The sequence below is a fragment of the Cebus imitator genome, unplaced genomic scaffold (assembly GCF_001604975.1).
Source record: "Cebus imitator isolate Cc_AM_T3 unplaced genomic scaffold, Cebus_imitator-1.0 Scaffold426, whole genome shotgun sequence".
Lineage (NCBI taxonomy): Eukaryota > Metazoa > Chordata > Mammalia > Primates > Cebidae > Cebus > Cebus imitator.
The window spans coordinates 1,381,235-1,408,027 of NW_016107741.1; the positions used below are offsets into that span (position 1 = coordinate 1,381,235).

The 26,793-nt window shown below is 44.9% G+C and overlaps 1 protein-coding gene across 2 annotated transcripts in view; it reads left to right on the plus strand.

The window, feature by feature from the left end:
- The window catches only part of CLCN4 (chloride voltage-gated channel 4), an 85,116-nt gene that overhangs the window by 12,085 nt on the left and 46,238 nt on the right, over window positions 1–26,793 (plus strand). For both annotated transcript variants that reach the window (XM_017509921.2, XM_017509920.2), the window contains exons 3-5: window positions 15,140–15,294; window positions 17,717–17,816; window positions 25,191–25,378. In XM_017509921.2, the coding sequence (XP_017365410.1) occupies window positions 15,151–15,294; window positions 17,717–17,816; window positions 25,191–25,378 (432 nt within the window). In that variant the 5' untranslated portion in view covers window positions 15,140–15,150. The remainder of the gene's footprint in view (window positions 1–15,139; window positions 15,295–17,716; window positions 17,817–25,190; window positions 25,379–26,793) is intronic.

Below are 26,793 nucleotides of genomic sequence, written 5' to 3' on the forward strand. Positions count from 1 at the left end.
AGGTTTTCAGATTTCTGACCTCAATTATTTCAGTAGGAGGTCATTTTTGTAAGAAAGGATGCAATGGGTGTTTGAAAAGAAAAAGTATTTCACAGGCACTTCAAAGAAGTGTTGCAAGCATGCCAATGTAAAACCTCACTTTTGTAAAGTGAAGCTGTGAGATTTAATTCCAGCTGATAGCTTATTTGGATTGACTTTGGTCAACTTTTAATTGAAATCCACGTGCAGAAAAATGCATAAAGGGTAACGGTGCAGCTCGATGAATTTTCACAAGATGAACACACCTGGGTAACAGTGCCCAGATCCAGAAATGGAAAATGACCAGCTCCCAGAAGCCACCCTCATGTCCCCTTCCAAGGGTAACTGATGTCCTGAATAACACCACTAGTTCCTTCTGCTTGTTTGGAACTTTATAGGGATAAAATGATGGATCCCTTTGTGTCTGCTTTTCTTTGTGTCTTTCTTTTACTTGACATTAGGCTTGCGAGCTTTGTCGTTATTATGGGATGGAGTGGTACCTCTTTCCTCATAGCCCTATATAGCCTAATACCTTTGTCTGGATGTAAAGTGCCTCTTTTCTCTCGTTGCTTTTAAGAGATCCTATTTTTCACTTGTTTAACAATTCGATTATGCTATGCCTTGGTGTAGTTTTCTTCGTTTTTGTGTGTGTGCTTGGGGTTTGTCAGCTTCTTCTATCTATTGGATTATGTAGTCTCATAGTTTAAATCTTTGTGTAAACAAAATTTCCTATATTGAATGTTCTGGTCAGTGTATCCACATTTATTTCAGAGAAATTTCTTGAGAGACTTTAAAGGGATTTTTAAACCAGCTTCCCTCTCAAGCTCTCACCTCCTCCACTTGGATAAAAACATTGAAGGGTTTGTCTTGTTGGGCTGCTAAGGAACCCTCAGCTTGTGGTGCTTTTAGCCTCTGTTATAGGTCAAGAGTCCACTCCCTTGAGCTCCATTGAGTCTGTGTTGAATGCCTGTGGCTGGATGTCAGGAAGACGCCTGTTTTTGTCAGCCCTACTTTTTTCGTGAGTGAAAAGGAACAAGAGAAACAAGATTAATCCAGAGATTAAAAAAAAAAAATGTAAGGAAAGGAAGGTATGCCCTTCAGACAGGCATTGCTACAAATTATTTTTTCTTTTGTAAAATATATGTTTGTTAAAACGATTTTTCATTTTGCTACATATTATAAAACTGGTGGGTGATGGTGCACATTTCAAAATCACTCACATTTGACATGGCCAGTGACTTCAGGCTGGCCTACATAGCCTTTTGTTTTCTGTACATGTACAGATAAAACATCTTTCTTATCTTGATTTTTTTTGAGACGGAGTCTTGCCCAGTTTCTCAGGCCGGAGTGCAGTGGCGCGATTTGGCTCACTGCAACCTCCGCCTTCTGGGTTCAAGCCATTCTCCTGCCTCAGCCTCCCGAGTAGCTGGGACTACAGGCGTGTGCCACCACACCTGGCTAATTTTTTGTATTTTTAGTAGAGATGGGGTTTCACTGTGTTAGCCAGGATGGTCTCAATCTCCTGACCTGGTGATTTGCCTGCCTTGGCCTCCCAAAGTGCTGGGATTACAGGAACGAGCCACCGTGCCCGGACTTTTTTTTTTTTTTTTTTTTTTTTTTTTTTTGAGATGGATTCTCACTCTCTGTCACCTAGGCTGGAGTACAGTGATATTATCTCAGCTCACTGCAACCTCCACCTCTGCCCTGTTCAAGCGATTCTCCTGCCTCAGCCTCCCAAGTAGCTGGAATTATAGGCGCGTACCACCACACCCAGCTAATTTTAGTATTTTTAGTAGAGACGGGTTTTCACCATGTTGGCCAGGCTGGTCTTGAACTCCTGACCTTAGGTGATCCGCCTGCTTTGGCCTCACAAAGTGCTGGGATTACAAGTGTGAACCACCATGCCCGGCCTCATATCTTGATTCTTGAGCATGCCTATGCAATGATGTCCAAAGCATTCAATAGCTGACTACTTGATAGAGTTTTATATCTATTGATGGACATAGTAGTAATAACACTCCTTGTAGAATAGAAGTAGTATGTGTGGCTGGCTAAGCTTTTTGTGGCTTAGTGGACACTATTTCAAAATGGCAGCATTCAGCAAACGCTTCCTTTTATGCAGGTCCAGATAGTAAATAGAGATGAATAACACAGGCCTCTGCCCTCAAGGAGCTCATAGTCAAATATGGGAGGAAGCATGTTTGTAATTAATCATTTGAACAAAATGCAGTTTCTAAATAATATTGATATTAAAAATATTAATAATATAAATAATATTTAAAATTTTAGTGATTAAAACACAATGACAAGCATGCAGGTCATGAAGCGAGTGGAGAATAAGAAGGGAGAATAGGAAGCAGACAAAAGGCTATACTAGGTTGGTGGATCTCAACGTGCAGTTCCTGGATCAGCTGCAGCAGCCTCCTTTGGGAGCTTGTTAGAAATGCAGATTCCCCGGCACCATCCAAGCCTTGCTGGATCTGAAACACTGAGGATGGGGCTTGACCATCTGAGTTTCCCCAGACCTCCTGGTAATGCTGATGCACGTTCAAGCTGAAGAACCACTGGTTTAGACAGTGATAAGCCACCAGGGTTCTGTTGAGAAGCTTGGGACATGCCATTTTAGTGCCCACGTTGTCCCCTAATTGCCAGAAGCCTCAGCACAGCTTGGACCCTTTTGTTGGGGGACTGATCATTGTCAGCAATCAATAAAGTGTATCATGGAATTTTCCTGAATTCTTTTTGGTTTTGAGACAGAGTCTTGCTGTGCCACCCAGGCTAGAGTGCAGTGACGCGATCTTGGTTCACTGCAACCTCCGCCTCCTGTGTTCAAGCAATTCTCCTGCCTCAGCCTCCCAAGTAGCTGGGATTACAGGTGCCCACCACCATGCCTGGCTAATTTTTGTCATTTTAGTAGTGATGTGGTTTTAACATGTTGGCCAGGCTGGTCTCAAACTCCTGACCTCAGGTGATCCACCCACCTCGGCCTCCCAAAGTGCTGGGATTACAGGCGTGAGCCACCGCGTCTGGCTCTGAATTCTTAAATGAAAGTTCTACTTTGCCCAGCTAGTACAGCTTACCACTTTATTTCTTTTATGGATTGTGCTTTTGTTGTCATTTCTGGTAACTCTTTGTGTAGCCCTAGGTTTTGCCCATTTGTGTAGGAGGGGTAAAAATCACTCACATGGGTTTATATAGGCAAAGGCGTCACTGGCTGAAGAAATATAAGATGCCATGTGATGCTGCCTTTGTTTGGGTCCTCGCAGAAGTGGAACCTGCAAGGAGGTTCCTGGTGCGAGTTTATTTGGGAGGGTAGTGGGGAAGTGAGGCCAGGAAAGAAAGGCAGCCATTAGGGCTGGGCTGTTAATGTCACACAATGGGCTACTGGAGCTTCATTCCACACTTTGGAAACTCTAGGAAATGGTGTTTGCTGTGTCATGGGCCCCCAAGATCACCTCTGGGTCCGGTGATTTCCTAGAACTTGACATATGTCATATGCATGGCTGTGATTTAGTACAGTGAGCGGATACAGAGAAAAATCAACAAAGGGAAAAGGCTTATGGGGAGAAGTCTGGAGGAAAGCTTTCCCAGTGGAGTCACACGGAACATGCCTATTCTTGCCCATAGTGGGTTGAGACATGTGTGAAACGTCCACCAGGGAAGCCCCTTAGAGACTCAGCATCTGGGATTTTTGTTAGGGGCTGGTCACATAGGCAACCTCTGCCTAGCACACATCAAAATTCCAGACTCCCAGAGGGAAAGCAGGCATTCAACATAGATCACAGTATTTGGACAAAGAATTTAGGCACATTGGGCCACTCTTATCAGCTCTGGGAATGGTGGGAACCCTCCCAAAATACAAATTCCCAGATGCCAGCCAAGGGCCACTGTTGCAAACAGGCCTCTCTAAGGAGCAGTCTTAGGTCCAAAGCACATGCCTTGAAATAATTTCATTCAAGGGACAAGGGAGTGGGACATTTGAAGATGTCTGGTTTCCTCCAGACTTTGCCCCATAAGCCTTTTCCCTTGAGACTCAGTTTTTCAGAGTCATCAATTAATTAATACTCCCAATAGTGAGCTTCAAGCAGGCCACATGAGCAGAGCCACCTTCTGTGGGTCTCAAAACAATGACAGTGACCTCAGACTCAGCGAGACGGTTGGAAATTATCCGGAGCTTACTGGAAGGTTTTCAGTGATATGAATGGGGTGCTGGCAGCGTCAGATACAGTAATTATTCTAGAAATTGGGTGGGGATGACAGAGCCATGTGTACAGGGTAGTTCATGTGCATGGGGTCATGTGGCAGTATTATAACTGTGAATGAAGAGACCAAGGTCAAAGCTTCCCTCTAACCTCCTTGGGGTGTGGCAGGGATGCTTGGTGTAGGACATTGCTGGGCCAGAGGTACAGGGAGAGCTACAGATAGATGCCTCCTTCCTGTGTCTGCCCATTGGAGGAGAGATGGGAAGGTGTGTGTTTATGTGTGTGTGTGTGTGTGAGAGAGAGAGAGAGAAGAGAGAGAGAGCGTGTGTGTGTGTGTGTGTGTGTGTGTGTGTGACAGAGAGCGAGAGCGAGAGTGAGAGCATTGTGGGGGCAGAAAATCCTGGTACATTTGCTGTATTTTAAACTTCCACTTTTAATCTTTTAGTCCTGAGCAGCATGAATAGGCAGATAAACAAATGTTTGCTATAGCCACAAACATTCATGCCAGAACATTTTTTCCCTCCATTTACACATGCAAATTAAGAGAACTTTGCTCTGTTGTATAATTTGAAGATGGCTATTAATTTGTGTTGGATTGCATTTCTTAAGCATGTTATGTTATTCGAGGAGCAGGAGACCAGCTGTCCTGTCCACCCCCGGAGGAGGCGCTGGTGGGGAAGCTTTGAAATTGGAGCAAGAAGGAGTGAAATGACACAGTCTGATGATAACCACAGTAACGCTGGCGTTGCAGCCTGGCGACATTCTTCAAAGGCAACTAACTGCAAGACTGCCCTCCTCCCCTCCTCTCTCAGACATCTCCAAGACCCTGCCAACCGCCAGATGAAACGAATCTTCCTAAAGCCTCGTGTGGTGGTCTCAGGCAATGCTTCAGAGTGCATTAGAAATTTGGGGTCTCAGATGCAGTCTTGGGCCCCACCCTAGCTTTCCAGGATCAGAATCTGCGGTTTAATAAAACCCTAAGGGGGCCGGGCGCGGTGGCTTAAGCCTGTAATCCCAGCACTTTGGGAGGCCAAGGCGGTGGAGCACGAGGTCAAGAGATCGAGACCATCCTGGTCAACATGGTGAAACCCCGTCTCTACTAAAACTACAAAAAATTAGCTGGGCATGGTGGCGCGTGCCTGTAATCCCAGCTACTCAGGAGGCTGAGGCTGGAGAATTGCCTGAACCCAGGAGGCGGAGGTTGCGGTGAGCCGAGATCGCGCCATTGCACTCCAGCCTGGGTAACAAGAGCGAAACTCCGTCTCAAAAAAAAAAAAAAAAAAAAAAACCCCAAGGGATGCATGGTTCATCCAGGTAGAAGTCAGAGCTCCCCCAAGGCCGCACATTGGCAGCACCTGGGGAGCTTTTAAAAATGCTGATGCCTAGGTGCTGCCCCAGGGGCCCCGGTTTAATGACTCTGGGCGGGGCCTGCTCCTTGGGCTTTCTAAACGCTCCCTTGTGGTTTGGCTGTGCATCTGGGAACCACGGGGCTCCCTGGCAGTACCTTTCTGGAATTCTCTTTCCTCAGCCTCCCAGGCACGTGACGCTTAATCTCCTCCCTCTGTGGCTCTTTCTCTGTCCTCTGCTCCTGGCTCCTTGATTTCTGAAGTCAGCCCAGTCTCTTTTCTTTCTTTGTTACCTCCTCGCCATTCAAAGTGCCTCTGTTGGGGCAGGAGCTTGTGAGAAACTTGAGCCTCAGCCCTGCCCCAGACCTGCTGACTCAGCATCTGCAGTTTAACAAGAAGCCCAGGGGATGCGCATGTACGTTGTCATTTAAGAAGCGCTGGTCTAGGTGACGTAAGCTGGGAAAGAAACCCAGGGAATCTGCTGGAATGTAGGGAGCCTGGGCTCAGGAACTGGAAGACGTCTGTCTGGGTCTCCGGCTTGTTTGTTCTCCAGCTCTCACAACCTGCCACTGTGGACATTTGGGGCCAGATCATTCTTCCCTGTGGGGGCCGTCCTGCATTTAGGACGTTGGGCAGCATCTCTGGCCTCTACCCACTTCATGCCATAGCAATCCCTCTCCCCAGTGGTGACAACCGAGTATGTCTCCAGGCATTGTCAAGTGTCCCCTGGGGCAGATGGTCTCCAGGGGACACTTTGGTGTCTGCCTCTGGCCTCATTTCCTCCTGCCGTAGACCCTTGGTAGGGCTGGTGGCTCCAAGTTAGCCACTCCTCTGGAAAGAGAGACTTCCTTTCTTCTCCTCGTCCATTTGTGCGGCCCTGCACGGGTCCCATGCTCACCCCCATAGCTATTCACTGTGCCTGGTGGTTGGAGCACTGTCATTGGCCAGATTGGGTTGTGTGCCCCCTCCCCCCAGGCCAGGAGCCAGCTTTGTTAGCAATTGAAGGGGACTGGGAGAGTTCTGGGGAAGGCACAAATGGCTAATTTGGACCACTCTAGCACCCTTTAGGGAGCCAAGCCCTCTGCTGAGCTTTCACTCAATAACAGGCTCATTTAGCAAATATCTGCTGTGTGGCAATGAAGAGTGGGTCCTGTTCCAGGGCCGGCATTTTATAAACACTCCTCGGGACCGTCCTAGAAGGGTGGTCTTGTTAGCCCATTTTTATAGGCGAACAGACTGCAGCCCAGCAGGGCTGGTGACACCCATGGCCATCTGCGGAGACCAGTTGCCCCCTAATTCCCCCCACCCTGTGCCCCACTGTCAACCCTACCTTTCTGTCACTTCTTTGAGTTTTTCCTCCCCTCCAGGTTGCCCTACACTGCCATATAGCTGAACAAATTGTAAAAGGAACACCCATGTCATCATGCCTCTGCTAAGGTCAGGAAAGACTGTTGCTGCTGTCATCTTTTGTCCCCTCCCCAGTCCCCTCACCTCCCTGCCCCTCAAAATACTCTCCTGACTTGTATTGTGTTTACATCTCTACTTTTCTTTGTAGATTTACCAATGAATTCTACATTCCTGAGGTTTGTAGTTTATATCTGCCCATTTTTGAACATGACATAAATGGGATCACACAGAGGATATTCGGATGCATCCAGATTCTTTTGCTCTGTATTCTTTGTTCATTGCAAGCATACTTTGGGAAGAGCTTGAGTCAAAGGGTGGGTAGATGAGAAGCCACTGAAGGTGACAGGAATGGCCATGGGTCAGAGAGGGAATTACCCTGGCATCACTTGGGCAGAGCTGGAGCCATGGGCTATGCAATTAGGAGGTTGCGGTGACCTGGGTAGGAGCTCCAGCTAAGGGCCTGAAGGCCGCGGGGAGGATGGCAGGTAAGGCCTGGGAGGCTGGTAAGGGTTGTTCTGCCTTCTCTTTCCAATGAGGGAGAAGTTACAGGTCTTTTCAATGAGGGAGGAGTTACAGGTTGGACGAGATGGAAAAAGGGGTGCGTTCCTCATACAGGCTTGTTGGACCAGCAGGACCTGAACTAGCAGTTGTCTTGGGCTGTGGTAAAGCCCCCTCTTAGACTAGGGGCCCCTAGCATCAAGGAGCTGGCAGCTAGCAGCCACTGAGTTCAGCACCTCTCATAATCTACAAGGTCAGAAGAACAGAAACTCCATAAAGGCTGCTTGTGATGAGTCATTGGGGCTCCTGGAAAATCTGTAAGAAAGGAAGCTTTCGAGGTGTTTATTTTTAGATGCCATCTGACCATGGCCTGTCTCTGAATTTGATGTTCTTGGGCCCTCTCCTCTGGCTCTGTGTTCTAGAATTTCTATTGTTTCCTGTGCTTTTCATGGTGTCATGTGAACACTACAGGTAACTGTGATGATATTTAACACTTTGTTAACGCTGTGATATGATCATATTTTTATTCATGAGCAAAGGCACCTGGAATCTTGAAGCATTCAGATCACTAATTACTTGGAGAAACTTTTTTGATTGTAGGATCTTACAGAAACCTCTCTCTCTCTCTCTTTCTCTCTCTCTCTCTCTCTCTCTCTCTCTGTGTGTGTGTGTGTGTGTGTGTGTGTGTGTGTGTGTGTGTAATGGGAACTAATTTTTATTTTCCCAAAGCTTCAAGGTTGAAATGTTGCTACTGACATCCTTTAGTTGCATTGTTGCATTTCTGGAAACTCATTCCTTCCCTTAAATAATCCTAAGGGGAATGACTGTGGCCACTTGTCTTTGCATTATACCTATCCCTGTGGATCACAATGATTTTGTTGGGAGGTGAGGGCCGCAAATGTGCTGGTAGCTCTGGTGCCTCGGACAGTGGCCTGGCAGGTAGCAGATGCCCAGTAAACACCCATGGTATAAAACAGGAACCTGCAAAGCACAGCCTGCAGGCCAGATCCAGCCTGTTCCTGTTTTTGTAAATAAAGTGTTATCGGCAGGCAGCCACATCCCTTTGTTTACATATTGTCTGTGGCTGCTCTGCTCTACAATGGCACGGTCCAGTAATCTCAACACAGACTATACGTCCTGCAAAGCTGAAAAGATTTCCCATCTGGTCCTTTCTGGGAAAGATTTGCAACCCCCTGACTATCAGTTAAGTTACTATGAGGAAACAGGAAGGAGAGAGGGGCAGGAACAGCTTGAGGGACAGGCCCATGGGAGCCGGAGGTGGTTTTAGTAGCAGTTTCTACCCTGCCCATGCTAGCAGGGGACCCTGCCAAGACTCGTCTCTGGGGTGGCCTTCCTTGCTTGTTGGGGACTTTTAATCTTTTAATCTGAGTTATGACTTTCTGTTCCATCTGTCCAAGTCTTCTGGAGATTAGCTAATAGAGCAAGTTGGCAAATAATCCGACATGGTCTGATTTGGGAAGGGAATACTGGCATAAACATTGGCAGGTTCTGTGGCACCTGGCCATTGCTGGGCAGAGGACAGAGGGAACAGGTGGAAGGGCTTCAACCACACCGTTTTATGGGCAGTGTAAATACTGATGGCAGCACGAAGTGTAATGGCTCCAAATGGGAAAGCACCCAATTGTCACCCACAGTAGAATGGATAACTACATTGGGGTTGATTCCTCCGTCAAAGACTGTGGAACAGGAGTTGGCCAAGTTCATGATCCTATGCGCCAACTCCAGTTCGCTGCCTGCTTTTGGCTTATGAGCTAAGAATGGTTTTGCTTTTTTATATGGTTGAGAAAAAGCCAAAAGAATAATATTTTGCAGCACATGAAGATTATATGGAATTCATATTTCAGTGTCTGTGAATAAAGTTTTATTGAAACACAGCACTAGACATTGATGTGTGTATGGTCTCTGGCTGCTTTCCAATGACAACAGTGGAGTTGAGTAGTCCTGACAGAGACCACATGGCCCAGAAAGCTTCAAATATTTACTCTCTGGCCCTTAACAGAAAACGTTTGGTGGTCCCTGTTACAGGGCAAAGAGAATGAACAAATAGTTACACTGAACAACATGGGTAGATCTTACAACATAATGTAGAACGGAAGAAGATGGAAACAAAATTTCATTTCTTTAAAGTTCAGAAGCAGGCAGTGGTAATCTACAGTGTGAGGTTGGGATAGTGGCTACCCTTAGTGGTGGGTCAGGGACTAAGGGGGCCATGAAGGGGTGGCTAAGGGCTGGTCACATTTCGTCCCTTGATCTGAGTACTGCATACATGGGTGAGTTCCCTTTGTGAAAATGTGGAGCTGTTCATTTGTGATTTTTGCATTTTATGAATAGATGTTTACTTCAATAAAAGGCTTACTCAAGAAAAGTGATTTCAGTCTGGCAGCTCCTCAGAAGGTTAAACATAGAGTTCTCATCTGACCCAGCAATCCATTCCTGGGTATATGCTCAAGAGAAATGAAAACATGTCCATGCAAAGACTTGTACACAGCTGTTCCTAACAGCCTTATTCATAATAGCCCAAAAGTAGAAACAACCCAAATGGCAGTCAGCTGATGAGTGGATAAACGAAATGTGATACAGCCACAGAACAGAATCTTATTCAGCAATAAATAAAAAGGGGTGAAGCACCGATACACTCTACAGCCTGGATGAACCTTGAAACCGTTATGCTAGGTGGAAGAAGCCAGAGGCAAAAGGCCAATACTGCATGATTCCACTTACAGAATAGGCGAACCCATAGGATGAAAAGTACATTAGCGGCTGCCTAGGCTGGGAGAAGGAAGCAACTGCTAAGGGGTAGGGGGTTGCTTTTAGGGAGACAAAAATGTTCTGGAATTGAATTGTGGTGATAATTGGACAGCCTTGTGAATTTGCTAAAAACCACTGAATTGTACACTTTACAAAAGTACATTTTATGGTGTGAATTACCTCTTTAAAAATGCTGTAAGAGATTGCTGCTACAGACCTGCGTGTAGCTATACATGTCAGAAGGAAAAGATCTCAAGGTGAGACCTTTCTTCTGCTGCTCGTACATTCTTCCTGCTGCTCCTCCAAGTGCAGATATCTTGAAAGTTACAGATGGGGGAGGGGCTGACTTCCCCCAGGTAATCTAGACCCTTACCCTAGATCCAAGCCAGCTGAGTAGCACAGAGCAGTTTCTAAAATGTAGCTAACATGGGCATGTTAATTTTGCTACTTTTGTTTACTAAAACTGCAGTTCTAGGAAAAACAGGATAAACTGAAAGATCCTAGATAACTCGCTTCCTGGACTTTTCCTGTGATTATGCCTGACTTCACTTCCATTTTCCTGATGTCTGTTTTCCTTTGGTCTGATTGGAGAAAAACAGGAATCTTTGTAGTAGCCACTGTGGCCCATTCCTTTAGCTGAGCATGGACTGTTGGCTCCTTGCTGGTTCCTCCAAGACTTCATTGTTTCCGAGCCAAAGAAATGGAGCAGTAAAACCAACAACAACCAAATCAAACCAAACAAACAAACAAACAAAAAACATTCAAAAAGACTTCACTGCTTACCTGTATTCCTTTTTATATGTAGTTCTTGGTCCCCACTTCTAGGTGTTAAGGGCCATAATGGTCACAAATATTGTGATAACTTGAGAGGATCCCTTTTGAGGATGTGACATGACCACCCAGAGGATCTCAAAATTTTCATTTCACTGACACTGAAGAGTGTGTTTCTTAGGATTTTTCTGCTCTGTAATGATAGATAATCACAGCTGACAGTGAAGATAGCGCTGAACTTTCTGTAAAGTCCCAGGCCTAAGCATTATCTGTAGCAGAGACAAATAGTTTTAATTAATGACAAAAGGTTTGCCTGTCCCTGCGAGGGTGAAAGGGGCTGGTGCTGTTTCATTCCCTGTGCCACGTACTGGAGTGAAGGGGCACGAGAGGGAGCGTCCCAGGGTCCTGGCTTTCGAGAGCAAGGGCTGCAAGAGTCAGCTGTGGTCACACAGCCAGACTGGAGAGTCATACATGTCTCTTGGTTAGTGGTCTGACCACTTTGAACAGAGGTATTTTATTTCAGGTTTGAAAGAAAGCAGTCTCTAAACAGTCTCCTCAAAGTAAATGCTTTGAGGAGTTTTTAGGAAAAGATGTTTTGACTGTCACATATAGATTCATGTAATGGCCTCACTGATTCTTGGTAAGTGGAAGCCTACAGAAGGTCCCGCAGAAGCTCAGTTGGACCAGCACAATCTCCCTGAGCAGAACGAGTCCATCGGGTCCCCTCTGTCAGCTACAGACAACAGAGGAGTGAGCAGATCAACTTCAGAAATGAGGCGACATGCAGGGGGTTAAGAAAGGGGTGTTTTCATGAAACATGATTTTCGTTTTAACAAAGATTTATGAAGCGCTAACCATCTGCCAGGCACAAATTGCCTTACAAATGTCAGCTCATTCCATCTTCTTCACAGCACCCTGAGTCAGGCAGTGCTACAATACCTACTTCATAGATGGGGGAAACTAAGGCACAGTAAGAAAGGTCCAGCAACTTGCTTAAGATCACATGGCTAATAAGTGGCAGAGCTGAGATCTGAACTCACACAGTGCTGTTCTGCACTCTGGTGTTTTAACTAGTATGTGTGTGATGCTGCCTCTCTTATGATAAACATCAGAATATAGAAGGACAAAGTACAATATTGAAGATCCAAATATGTCTTAGGACCAATTTGTTTTAAGATACATCTACAGAGAAAACATACCAACAAGTTATGGAAGTTATCTAGGAAATGAGGATAGATAATCCTCATTTTTTTCTCGATACTTTTCTCTATTTGTCAAGGTTTTGTAAGTTGGGTGGTTGGTTGTATGTTTTAAAAAAATAGCCACAATAATACTTCTGATTTCTGGATGCTCTTCTAGAACTTTGCCATTTCCCCATCAAGAGATGGAGCCTACTTCCTCTTCCCTTGAACCTAGGTGGGACTTTGTGACTGCCTTAACAAAGAGCAAGTGGCAAAAGAGACTGACTTCTGAGGCTGGGCCACACAAGGTGGTATAGCTTCTGCCTTCTCTCTCTCTTAACGCACTTGCTTTGGGGCCCAGAGCCTCTGGGTAAGAAATACTGCCACCCAAAGTCACATGCTGAAGAGACCACATGGGGATCTTGGCTCACTGCAACCTGCACCTCCCTGGTTCAAGGGATTCTCCTGCCTCAGGCTCCTGAGTAGCTGGGACTACAGGTGCCGGCCACTGCGCCCAGGTAATTTTTGTATTTTTAGTGGAGACAGGATTTCATCATGTTGGCCAGGCTGGTCTTGGACTCCTGACCTCAAGTGATTCACCCACCTTGGCCCCGCAAAGTGCTGGGATTATAGGTGTGAGCCACTGTGCCTGGCCCCTACATGATCTTTTAACCGCAACCTCACAATAGACACCACCACCTCCTTCTGGGTTCCCAGCGAAGTCCTTTGAGGCTCTGCAGATCAGAGCCTGTTTATTCTTCTCAGGACCACTACAAGTTCCATCGAAGTTTAAAGATATGATTGTTCTCTACAGTGACTTTTTGTTTCAAGCGTTATTGCCTGAAGTAGTTGTTTGACAAGAGGTGTGGTTAAATTTTAGGTAGTATAAACTTCTTTTTAATAAACTGTTCAAGTCCCTGCAGTTCTATCTGCTGACTGGGGTTTTCTGACACGGGCTCCCTTGGAGGGTTAACAGTCTGTTGTCTCTTTTCCCCTCAGAGATATTCTTTACCACATATATTAAGAGGTTATTTTCATCTTGTTCGTGTAGAAATGAGAATGAAATCTTTGCTTTCTAATTTTCCTCTCTTCCTAATGTCATTGGTTGCTACTGACTTATGCAATGTGATTCTTCCCTGGGCACTCATCAGTGGGTATTGTTTTCAACTTGGCATGGCTCAAACCTCAAACTTTTAAAGTTTTAAAGCAGCCATGTTGCACTTATGATCAATAAACCAAGCACTGTGACCGCTTTATTGCTTGTAAGGTGATTACCCTACTTTGCCCGTAGTGACTCTTCAGTTTGATTAAAATGCAGTTTCATCAGGCCATAGTTGAGTCCTCCAGATATATAAATACATGAGAGAAGCCCACACTCAAATGTTTTTATAACCACCCTTCAACTTTTTAACCATCTATTCCAGTACTTTTGTGGTCCTTATCCTATAATTCAAATTTCCATGCTCTTTGCCAAAGTAATTTTTATTTAGTGCATAATCCAACCTCTTGTCTCTGTAAGAGTATATTCTTTTTTCTGCTAACTAGTGGTAAGCCTTGGTCCCACTGCAAAGAATTTTCTACAGGTAAAATGAGCTCCTGTGCAATCCGCAGATCAGGCTCTGATGGTGGGAGAATATGAGAGATGGTGTTGGTTCACTTGTGATTGTTTTCTAGGTGAGGGGAGCTGGAATAATGGGAGTGGAATTATTATCTTGCACAGGAGAGGAACACACATTCAACCGTGCCACTGCCCTGGCAGCAGGAACCCTTTTGACTGCATTTTAAGACATTAATAATGAGCATCTGTCCCAGAGCTCCTTGCCCAGGGCAGTGTGCCACCAGCCTCTCATGGCTTTTGGCTCATGACAGGTTGCCCCACCTCCCTTGTCCATCTCCAAGGTGGCCCCACTCACGCAGAGGGCTCCTGCCCTCTGCAGATTGCCTGGGTTCCCACCAGCTCATTAAAGTCTAGCCAGTATTTTTACTGTGCCGTTGGGGTACATTCTGAATACCCACGTTGACAACCACACAGGCTGCCTACCTGAGTGGTCCACTCTGTCTCCCAGGGGAACCAATTATTGGTTTGATTGCCATTATTTTCATTTAAACCCTATTTGCCCCTGTAGCCCTGTCATTTGGTCACCTTGCTTTTGCAGAATGTGAGGTTTTTCAGGAATGTATATAATTGATCCTCATTTGCAGATTCTATATTTGCAAATTTGCCAACTGGCTAAAATGTATGTGTAGCTCCCAGATCAATACTCATAGAGCTTTCGAGGTTGTTCATAGATATGTGTGTGTGTAGAGCAACAGGAAGTGCCAGGAGCACCTGTTTCTCACTGAGGTCTGAGAGGGCGATGCTCTGCCTTCCTGCTTCCACTCTCCTCCTGTCAGCAAGGATGCTTTTCGTATTCTATTTAGTGCCATGTTTTTCAGTTTTGTGCTTTTTTTTTGTTGGTAATTTTGCTGTTTAAAATGGCCCTGTAGTGCAGTGCTGGGAAGCTGTCTAGTATTCCTGAACATAAGAGGGCTGTAACATGTTTTATGGAGAAGCCTCGTTCAGGCATGAGTGATAGTGCTACTGGCTGTGAGGTCAATGTTAATGACTCTGCAATATCTATTAAATAGAGTATCTTTAAACAGAAGTACATAAACAAGTTACATTTTGATTGTTTGATGAAAACGTGACCAAAGGTTTGCAGGAACCTTGCTCTGTATTCTCTTGGTAACAGTAGTTCAGCATTCAGTAATTTAGTATTTGAGATGACTTTATAGAGCATAACTTCTATGAATAATGATAATTGAATGTGCATATATTTCATTACAGCAGAGATGCCTATGCTGAAATAATTCTTCTTATGTAAGAAAATAGGACACGTGGATTATTCTTCTGCCATGTCTGTGGCATGTCCCACTCACATATTTAACCACCAGTTTTCTTGCCCAGGTGTAATTAGCATGGTCAATGCGGGAGCAATGAGTGGCTCTGGAAACCTGATGGATTTCCTCGATGAACCATTCCCTGACGTGGGGACGTATGAGGACTTCCACACCATCGACTGGCTAAGGGAAAAGTCACGGGACACTGACAGACACAGGAAGGTAGGTGACATTACGAAAGGACACACTACAAATGGCTAAGCAATGCTTTCATTCAGAAGTTACTGAGCTGGGGCTTAGGTCCACGTACATGTCATGTGCTGGGTTAGGGTCTAAAGAAGAAAAGAGCCAGTGGGAGAAGCAGATACATGAGATCATTGTACTAGCAGGCACTTTGGGCAGGACGCTGTGTCATATGGAGGGAATGTGGTGTAGAGGAGAGGGAGGGAGCTTTGCAGGTGCCATTTCTGGACCCCGTTTTCTCATCCATGAGGATGGAGGTGATTATGCCTGAAGAGAAAATGAGATTATGTGTATATGAAAGCACATATAACAGTGCCTCGCTTCTAGTTGGCAATCGGTATATATTTAAATGGACCGCAATGGTTGTCTGTCAAGTGCTGTGTGATCTTTTAGGTTCGGTTAGCGAAGGGTTTTTCAGAAAGGGTAACATTTCAGTTAAGTCTTGAAGGATGACTAAGATTTTGCTAGGCAGAGGAAGGGAAATGATTCTAAACATCAGGAATGAACGCCCGCCCCTTTTAAAAACTTTTCTTTTTTTTGCATCTCTGGAAGTCTTGGCTCTTCAGGGTGAATGGCCCCCTTTTAAAAGTCACTGAGGCATGAAAGAATGTGATGTATTTGGGCAATTCAGGAAGCTCTAAGGGTCTGGTGGAGGATTCCTGCAAGGAGAGGGATAGGGATGAGTGTGGAAATAGAGGCAGCAGGACCACATGGGGGACGGCCATGCTGGCGGTGGAGAGGAGTTTGTATTTTGTGCTGAAAGCCATAGAAGACAATAAAGATGCACTGCAAAGGGAGAAGCAGGAAGCTTGGAAATGAGTCCAGGAGACCGAAGGCAGTGACATGCAGGTGAAGAGAGGGGATCAGGGTCAAGAGGCATTCTGAGGCGCCACGGACAGGATTCAGGGGAGGTGCTGGGGTCAGGAGGGGAGAGGGGTCTTGGAAGTGCAGTCATGGAACACTAGGTTGTGGCCTGATGTGGATGATGCCTTTGATGCCTAGAGGAAGCAAAGGGAGACTGGCCGCCTGCGGGGAGGCCAAGGGGTTCTGTGTAGATGCGTTGGCTTGAGCTACACAGGGGACAGGTGATCACAGGTGGCGAGAACTCTGTGGTTCAAGGGTGAGGGAAGGGCCGGGGGGAGAATGAGGTCCCTGCCTGCAAGTGGAGGCTGAAGCTTTAGAAGCGGCCATGGTGGCCTGTGTGTACAGAAAGAGAAGGGAGGAGGAGGTCAAGACCCTAGGCAGTGCCCAGAGTTACCAGGTCCAGGGGTGGCAGGTGGGGAGCCTGCAACAAGAGGGGACCCCACTAAGAGCGGTCCCCTGTGAATGGAGAGGGTGTTGTGCAGGGGGCTGCTCACAAGGTTATCCTCCATGGGGAGGTCAGGTAGGAGGCGAACCAGCGGCCTGGGGGCTGGCAGTGAGGGGAGAGCTGCTTCAGAGGAGGGTGAGCAGTGACATGGACAGTGTGACCATGTCACCTTGCTTCACGAGGGCTGGCATAAAAAGAGGAGGGCAATGTGAAGGGAGTCAGGTTAAGTCATGAAGATGTGGCAGCCTCTTGGCTCTAGCATGCAAGACCATGGGATTGAGGCAGCTTTCCCTCTAGAGCATGGCTCAGCCGACTGCAGCCCACAGGCCAAAGCCAGCTGGCACCTCGTTTTGTAAAAAAACTTTTGTTGGAACTCAGCCATGCCCATACATTTCCATATTTTTTATGGCTACTTTTGTGCTACAGTGGCAGGGTTGAGAAGTTGCAACAGAGACCATTTGGCCTGCAAAGCCCAAAATATTTACTCTCTGGTCCTTTCCAGAAAACATTTACCCACCACTGCTCTAAAAGGCCATGAGAGAAATATGATCTCAGAGGTGCATACAATTCTGTTAGCACAGGGAGGTGTGTATAGATGTGTCCATCTGATATGGTAAACGTGATCTATGGCAGGTAATTCTAAGTTTGTGCTGTTAAATTTAACCTTGAAAACAAAGAGGAGATGAAGTCTTTGTTGAAGAGGCTTTTTAATGAAACCTAGCAATGTAAGTTAAGATAGTAACTCATGTTCAGAATGGAGACACTGAACCAATGTTCCCCTTCAGCACAGCTTTTAAATCGTCGAAGATCAAATCACATTTAGTACGTGTTTTTTAATTAAGTGAATTCTTTGTGTGTGTGTGCTCAAATTCTTTGGAGACTATTGTGGCATCTTTATAGCTCTATAGAGCAGAAAGCTCATCTTACCATTGCAGCACATAGCTGAAAGAATCACAACAGTGGGAATTTAGCTACTTGATAAAATTCATTTTATTTTCTTAATTACCCTGTTTCCTGAGGAAACAGTTTCAAGGAAAAAAGCATGAATTAGAAAATACATTCAGATCAGCTGCTGTATCTGCTTTGTTCTAGATCACCAGCAAGAGCAAGGAGTCCATATGGGAGTTCATCAAGAGCCTGCTGGATGCCTGGTCGGGATGGGTGGTGATGCTGCTCATCGGCCTGCTGGCAGGTACATGGATGGGCACGCAGCACTCCCGCGGGAAGCTATTGAGGCCAAAACCCCAAAACATGAACGCTCTGGGAGGTTTGGAATATGGAACGTGTGTCTTTTACTCTCGTGGGAGGGATTTATTACTTGAAATATCTAAGGGCAAAATGCATGACTATATATTTAACCTAAAATCTATCATCCATAAGGCATTGCCAAGGCACAAGCCCAGGCACAGGCCTTTGTGGAGCTGTGATGACAGAGCTAGTGGCCTGTCCACACAGTGCAGAATATTCTTACTCTACGGGATTTGACTGAAAACATACATTTTTTTAGAAAGGTCTTGTTCTGTTGCCCAGGCTGCAGGGCAGTGACATGATAACAGTTCACTGCAGCCTCTACCTCCCAGGGCTGAGCAATCCTCCCACCTCAGCCTTCTGAGTAGCCAGGACCACAGGCATATGTGCCACCATGCTCAACTAATTTTTGTTAATTTTTGTAGAGATGGGGGTCTCATTATGTTGCTCAGGCTGCTCTTGAACTCCTGAGCTCAAGCCATCCTCTTGCCTCAGCCTCCCAAAGTGTTGGGATTACAGGCGTGAGCCACTGAGCCCAGCCAAGCACATATTTTATGTTCTGTTGTAGTTGGTTATGTAGATGGCAACAAAATCAGGGACTGTTTTGATCTTCAATAACAAAACGTCATATGAGATTTCCTTTTACTACTACTGGTAGGCTCTGGGATGAACTTGAAACATTTGGCAATGCTGAGCACCATGCTGGACACCCACGGGAGCTGAGGCAGGCCCCTGACCCTCAGGGACTCTGCATCTTTCCTTCTTAGAATCCCAACACCATGTGTGCGAGCAGTAGATGTTTCCAGAGTAAATGGATGCTATCTGGAGGGGAAACCCATCTTTTTAATAGCAAACACTCCAGCCCTTCATGGAAATAGTTTCCTAAAACTTATGTCCTTTTAGGAGATTAAGAAGGTTGATGAAGAGGTTCTTTTAATAATAATCCCCTACATATAACAACATAATAGTTATGGTTAGAGAACGGATAAGGGAATTGACTATACCATAGTAGTACATGCTCTAAGAAGGACGAACACTAATGGGGCACAGATAGAGTTTTGTGAGTACAGGGGATTTCAGTTTCCAGGTGATCTTTGATTTATTCCATAGATCATCGGAGGAGGGGCTTGTTTGCCACGGAAGAGCTCTACCTTCCTCACCTGCCTCAGCATCCCATAAAGAGTTCAGAGGAATGCTTGGAGGGGGGATCCTTTCCTACTAGTCACAGATGCTGTCTGTCCACTTCTCCATGTCTGTCCTTCCTTTCCCATTGGCATTTCCCATCATGTACTGGTGGCAGCCAGGGCAGGGAATTAGACTTCATTGTCACAAGGTATTGGATGACCAGTTTTGCTTGGCTGCTTCTATGAAGGCCTTTGAAGGCCAAGTGGGAGTTTGCTATGAATTTTTATGTCCTTATTTAGAGTATTTGATAAAACCTTATAGTGTGTCATTATTCTTGGCTTATAGGAAGGAGAAATAAATAGGGTAAATGAAGAAACTCAGAATAGTAATAGACGTTCTGATAACAGCACAGCTTAAATTTATTGACTGACCTAGAAGCCCAATTGGGCTAACTTTAACAAATCTGATTTTGACCAGCTGGCTTTATTATCCACTTGATTTTCATTAGGACGGGGAATTAAAAAAATTATGCTGCTGCCCAGGCTTCACTTAAACAGTGTCTCTGGAGAGGACCTCTGACTTGAATGCAGCCTGCCCCTCCACTCTGTGGTTGTAACGTGCAGCCAGGTGTGAGCACCGCTGGACAAAAGGAGAGCCCATGGGCACATCAGCAGGGGAATACATGGGAGGGTGAGAATGGGTGATGCTGAAATGAAAGGGCTACAGTGTTCTTTTGATTTGAATGCACTTTGAAGGGACAGTCAGAGCCATGTCCCACTCACTTCCCCCTTCCTCGCTGGAATAGTGGAGAGGATCCCGGGTCTCATCGCCTGGCCGGCTGTCCCCTCAGTGGCTGTTGTCTTTGGACTCTCCTTATGGGTAGGCCCACAGCATCTCGGCAGGTGCTTATCAGGAGTTACCACTGGGTGTCACTGTTGGACCACGAAAGAAAGCTGAGGCCCGCTGCAGCGCAGTCATAACCAGCCTCAGCAAGGAAGATTGGGTGTGCAGTAGGGGGAATTGCGAAAGAATGAGTAGTGATGAAACTTGGGGTGATCATCTCGTTTGCTCCTGAATATCTGCAGGACCCTCCCATCTTCACGTTCTTCTTCAAATACCACAAGATGTCCCTTATATGTGGAGTCTAAAAAAACCAGTATCATAGAAACAGAGTAGAAAGGTGGCTGCTAGGGGCTGGGAGGGGTGGGGGCAGGATGGGGAAACGGATATTGATCAGAGGGTGTAAGGTTCAGTTAGACTGGAGGAATAAGCTTTAGTGAGCTGTCGAATTGCATGGTGACCACGGTTAATAATCATGTATTGTATATTTCAAAATTGCTAAAAGAATAGACTTTAACATTCTCACCACAAAAATAAATTGGTGAGATGATTTATTTGATTGGTGCGAAGGTAATTGTGGTTTTTGCCATTAAAAGCAACAGTATGATTGAATCTTTAATTAGCTTGATCAAATCTTTCTGTAATGTGTACATCAATAAAAACATGCCATTGATATACACAATTATTATGTGTCGGTTTTAAAAAGTTAAAAAGATCAAGATAATGAGCCCTGTGCCTTTGTTTTTCCTTTGGATAGTTCTAAAGTTGACCCTGTGGAAAGACCTCATGAAATACTAAATATTATGGCTCTTGCTTGCTGTTGCTAGGGGGCAGTGTTTACTTAGCTAACTCTGCAAACTAGCATTAAGCTGAACCAAACTTGCATCCAGGGTTTCATGATCTGGAGAAAACACTTTAAGCATGTATAATTTCTTTTCATTGAGTTCCAGTTTCCAACTTTAAATCAGGAAATAGTTTTCACCATTCCACAAGGCATATGTGCTTCAAAATATGTTGTACAGGATAAAAACACACAATGTTATGTATCAATTTAAAAATGAAAGAATAAACAAATCAGGAAATAATGATATCTCTCACTTAATGAGACTAATTATATATATTTTTATATTTGAAACCAAGTATTTCATTATTGAATTGCATGCTTAAAAATTTCAAACCTGTCTGATATTTAAAATTTAAAAAACGATAAAATTACATCCCTCCCTCTCTGAGCCTCAACCCCGTTGCCTGCTATATGGGTATATATAGTATGTATGTAAAGCTTTATTGAAATATAACACAGATACCATACAATTCACCCATTTAAAGTATACAATTCAGTGGTTTTTAGTGTATCACAGAGTTGTACAACCATCACCATAGTCGATTTTAGAAGAATTTTATAATCACGAAAAGAACCATTATACCCTTTCGCTATCAAGCCCCTGCACCCCAACCATCCCCCTTCCAGCTCTAGGCCACTGTTAACCTGCTTTCTGTCTCTATGGATTTGCCTATTCTGGGCATTTCATATAAATGGAATCATACAATATGTGGTCTTTGTGATTAACTTCTTTCACTAAGCATAATATGTTCAAAGTTTGTCCATGTTGTAGCACGTGTCAGTACTTCATTCCTTTTCATTGCCAAATACCATTTCAGCATATAGATAGACCACATGTTGTTTATCCACTTATCCATTGATGGGTATTTGGGTTGTTCTAGTTTTTGGCTATTTTAAATAATGCTGCTTTGAACATTTTTTGTGCAAGTGTTTCTGTGCACATATGTTTTCACTTCTCTTGGGTATATGCCTAGGAATAAAATTGCTTGGTCAAATGGTAACTCTGTGTTTAACTTTTTGAGGAACCACCAGACCATTTTCAGAGGCATTGTACCTTTGTAGTGCACTATATTTTCTCTCTAGTTCTCATCACCTTTTTGGGTTTTTTTTTGAGACTGGGTCTGGTTCTGGTGTGATCATGGCTTGCTATAGCCCAGGCTTGAGCAATCCACCCGCCTCAGCCTCCTGAGTAGCTGGGACTATAGGCACGTGCCACCATATGTGGCTAATTTTTTTTTTTTTTTGGTAGAGTCAGGATCTTGTCATGCTGTTCAGGCTGGTCTTGAACTCCTGGCCTCAAATGATCTGTCTACCTTGGCATTTTAAAGTGCTGGGATTACAGGCATAAGCCACTGTGCCTGGCCCTTATACCTTTTAGCGGAACCTTTAATGTACTTATTTTGTCCAGTGTCCTGTCCCAGGTGCAGTTCCACAAAGGCAGGGACTTGGGTCTACTCTTTTCACTGCTATATTCCCAAGATATGGACTAGTAACTGGCATGTAGTAGGCACATGTTCAATAACTATCCCTTGAATGAATGAATGGACCTGAGTTTTCTGATTTTTCATTCATTTATTTATTACAATCTTTTATTCAACATGGATATATAGTGCCAGCTATGTACTTGACATAGGTATAACAATGGACAAGACAGATAGGGTCCTTGCCCACTTGGGGTGGACACAGGGTCTGAATGCCAGGCCTGACCCCCACTGTGGCAGGATAGCCAGGTAATGAAACCTTTCTTACCTAGCACTTATAGGCTAGTGGAAGTACACACACACACACACACACACACACACACACACACACACACACACAGAGAGAGAGAGAGAGAGAGAGAGAGAGAGAGAGAGAGAGAAAGAAAGAAAGCTAATTGTGATATCAGGATGTGAGAGCTGTGGTGATGGGAAGGACAGGCAGCCACAGGAATGCCAGGGAATATGCCTAATGCAGGCTTAGGAAATCAGGAAAGACTTCCCAAAGGAGGTGATATGAATGTTGGAATCTGGACGAAAAGCAGGAGTCTGACAGGAGGGGAGGGCAGTGCTTGCCGAGATGGTGCAGAGAGGAGAGCATGGCACATTCCAGGAACATGGAGTGGGCAGAGTGTGGGGAGTTAGTGAGAGAAAGGGGTGAAGCTGGAGAGATCCGAGGGGCCAGCTGTCAGAATGGGTAACCTGTTGAGGATTTGGGTGTTCTCCCAAGAACAATGGGTAACCATAGCAGGGCTTTCCATATAGGGGAGTGGCACAGGTCAGTTTGGCATTTGGAAAGCCTGTTGGACCACAGTGTGGAGAAGCTATGGATGGGGCAGGACTGGGGCCGGAGACCAGAGAGGAGGCTTCTGCAGCATTCCAGCCAGTAATAACTTCAACATGGTGATCTGAAAGATAGCCCAAGTGGGGATGGGGATAAGTGGAGTGATTTGAGAGAGATTTCAGAGGTGGAGCTGCTGGGATATGAGGTTTGCCTGGAAAGGGGTTGCTTCCCCAGATTTCTAGTTTGCACAGTAGCGTGCCAATGGTGGGCTCCACTCTCAGCTGGGACAAAGCTGAGGCTGGGAGGAGGATGCTTTCGTTCAGTGTCGGATGGCAGTGGGCTGAAGTGGAGATATCTAGTAGACCCAAGAAGGCAAACAGACTTATGTTCTTGTGTTCTTTGACAATGCCTGTTCATTAGCTTTGACTGCCTGGGGCTCTGCTGCAAAGAATTGGGAGGGTAATTCCACAAGTGTGTGTCATGATTGATTAGTGGTGTCTGACATGGGTATGCCAAGAGTTGTGAAGGGGAATCCAATAGAGTGTGCCATTATTGGTTGGTGATGTCTGCCATGGGCATTGGAAGCTGACGGCTGGGCTGTGTCATGATTGGCTTTGTAATATAGGCAGGGGGCTCTATGTGCTTGGCAAAGCATAGCTTGAGATCTACATTTATACCTAATAGCAAATAGAAGGATGTGAATAAGGTTGCCATGGCTGAGAGCATAGTATAAAATGAGAAAAGGGTTTAGGGTCAAGCTTTGAGGAAATGGCCTTTTTGAAGTTGGGTGGAGGATTCAGAAAGATTAGAGGAGGCAGAGAAAACCAGAGAGCAAGGAGGAAAGCAGGAGAGAATGTTGTAGAAGCCAAGGGAAGAGATGTTTCTAGAAGGGTGAAGTGGTCATCAGAGTCAGATGATACTGAGAGCTCTGGAACTGCGATCAGCAAACTTTTTCTGCAAGAGGCCAGTCAATATTTTCAGATTTGTGGCCCATGTGGTTTCTGTCTCATCTTTTCAGTTCTGCCACTGTAGCATGAAGGCAGCCACAGAGTGCATGTAGTTGAATGGAGTAGCTGTGCTCCAACAAAACTTTATTTACAAAAACAGGCTGTGGGCCAGATTTCGCTTGTGGGCTGTAGTTTGTGGATCCTGTTCTAGAGGAATGAGCTAAGACCATAATGAGATAAAGCCATTGCCTTAGCTGCATGGGAGTTTACTGGTAGGTTGAGGGAATGGACCATGCCAAGGGGAGGAAAGAGATTAGATGGTGACTGGAGGGGAAAGTGGAACCAGGGAGGGTTTGTTTTTTTTAATGTTTAAATACTGATGGCAAGGAGAGGAAGAGGTTGAAGCTACAGGAGAAAGAAAGCGGAATGGGAAGAAAGAGGCCCCAAGGAGGAAGGAGATGTAGAGCTGAGGTCAGCGGCGTCTGATGCAACACCAGAAGAGAAGGGAGGGGTGAGCGCTGATGCCAGGTGTTGATGCCTTCAGTGGGGATGTGGATGTGGAACTGATCCTATAATAACAATGCAGTGAAAAGGCTGAAAAATGAAGATGCTTGAAAGCATTCTCTGCCTTTGTGAGATACTAGAATGCATTATTCTGGAAAGAGACCCAAGGCCGCCTTTTGTGATCCATTTAACTGCACGTTCCATTTTCTTCCATTTCTATTGGCTTTTAAAGTAATTATTTAGTTTTATAGACCCATAATTCTTTATAATTTAAAAAAATGCAGAGAGTTCTAATAAACAGGATTTCCCAAGTTTGGTTCTCATTTGGTGGCAAAACCTTACTCATTTATGATGTGAGGCTGTCGTAGTTATGAGTCCATTTTGTCTGAATTATCATGTTTCCCTGAGAAATATTAATGTGTGCAATTCTATGATCCTGCCCCAGAAGCTGCTTAGAGAGTTCTGTCTTTTTACGGTATATATACCTTATGTCATAAACTTGGAAAAGGAAGAATTGCAGAAGTTGCCTGTCTCTCCTACCCAGTGGAAGCTACTGAGCTTTGTATCTCTCATTGGGCTCATGCTGCCTTGCCCACACCATAAATGTTCAAGTGCTGCAAGGTTAATTAAAGAGGCTTCCTATGTAAGTGACAGCCGCATTGCAAGTTTATTGCCTGCTCTGGAATCTGGGCCATCATTGCTGACGTGTCCCTGCCTGGCCGCCATGTTGCACCTGGTCTCATTCTTGTTACATCATGGGGCGATTCCTCTTAATGGCTCATGTTACTTCTTCCAGGCACCTTGGCTGGAGTCATCGATCTCGCCGTGGACTGGATGACGGACCTAAAGGAGGGGGTCTGCCTGTCTGCCTTCTGGTACAGCCATGAGCAGTGCTGTTGGACTTCTAATGAGACCACTTTTGAGGACAGAGACAAGTGTCCCCTGTGGCAGAAATGGTCAGAGCTGCTGGTGAATCAGTCAGAGGTGGGTGTTTGGGCAGGGTCTTGGCTGGGGACCACTGCCATTCCACACATGCTTTGGAATGCTGCTGGGAGATTTGTGGATGTCTGTGATTTCACCTTCAAGTGCCTGTTCTGAAGGTCGTGGCTTAACACTAGGATGACTGGCTTTTTCTAGCTCTAATACTGTCACTCGAGCTTTACCTGCAAAACCCTTCCCCACTGTTTAATGTGCACAATGTGTGTGTGTGTGTGTGTGTGTGTTTGTATGTAAACCCTCGTATTTGGCTTTGTCATATTTAGCTTTATTTTTTCTTACCGAAGGTGGTTTATTGATCATGCTGAAGAAATAGGGTTGACTTTTATATCTTCTAATTGAGGAGAACATATCGTTTTAAGTTATCATTTACAAAAAGTAACAGCTTTAGTGAGATGAATTCACAGTTCATATTGTTCACCCATTCAAAGTGTACAATTTAATGATTGTTGTACATGCAGTTTTGTAACCATTACTGCAATCTAATTTTAGACCATTTTCATCATCCTTTCCAAAACTCTGTCTCCATTAGCAGTCACTCCCATGTACCCCAACCTGCCAGTTCTGAGCAACCACTAATCTACCTTTTGTCTCTCTATATTTGCCTCTTCTGGACATTTCATATAAATGAAATCATACAATGTGTGGATTTTGTGTCTGGCTTCTTCCACTTAGCATCATGTTTCTAGGTTTCTTCCTATTGTAGTGTGAACCAGTACTTCATTCTTTTTGATGGCCAAATAATATTCTGTTGTATGAATGGGCCACATTCTATTTATCCATTCATTGGTTGCTTTTGCTTTTTGGCTATGATGAGTGATGTTGCTATGAACATTTCTGTACAAGTTTTTGTGAAGACATATGTTTCATTTCTCTTGAGTATATACCTGGGAATGGAGTTGCTGGGTCAGATGGTTACTCTATATTTAACCTTTTAAGCAGTGGCCAGACTGTTTTCCAAAGTGTCTGTATCATTTTATATTTCCACCAGCAGTGTATGAGACTTCCAATTTGTCCACCTTCCTGCTAACACTTGTTATTGCCTGTTTTTGATTATAGTCATCCTAGTGAGTATGAAGTGGCATCTCATTGTGCTTTCAGTCATCTTTCATTGCATTTTATAACCACCTTACAGAGGATGTTCTGGGCCTTCTAGAAAGAGAATGCCCTAGGCACAGGAGATAATAGTGGTGAACCACAGACCCATAGCATTAGAGCTTCAGAGCTTTATTAAAATCTTAGCTCAGGAAAGAGTTAACTTCTAACCCATTTTAGTGGTTACCACAATGACTATGGGTTATTAAAGGATCAGAAAGCCATGTGAGGGGGAACCAGGTTGCCAAGCTTCACATTAGGGGTAATGTGAGGATCTCTCAAGCTAGAACTAATCTTGGAAGATACAT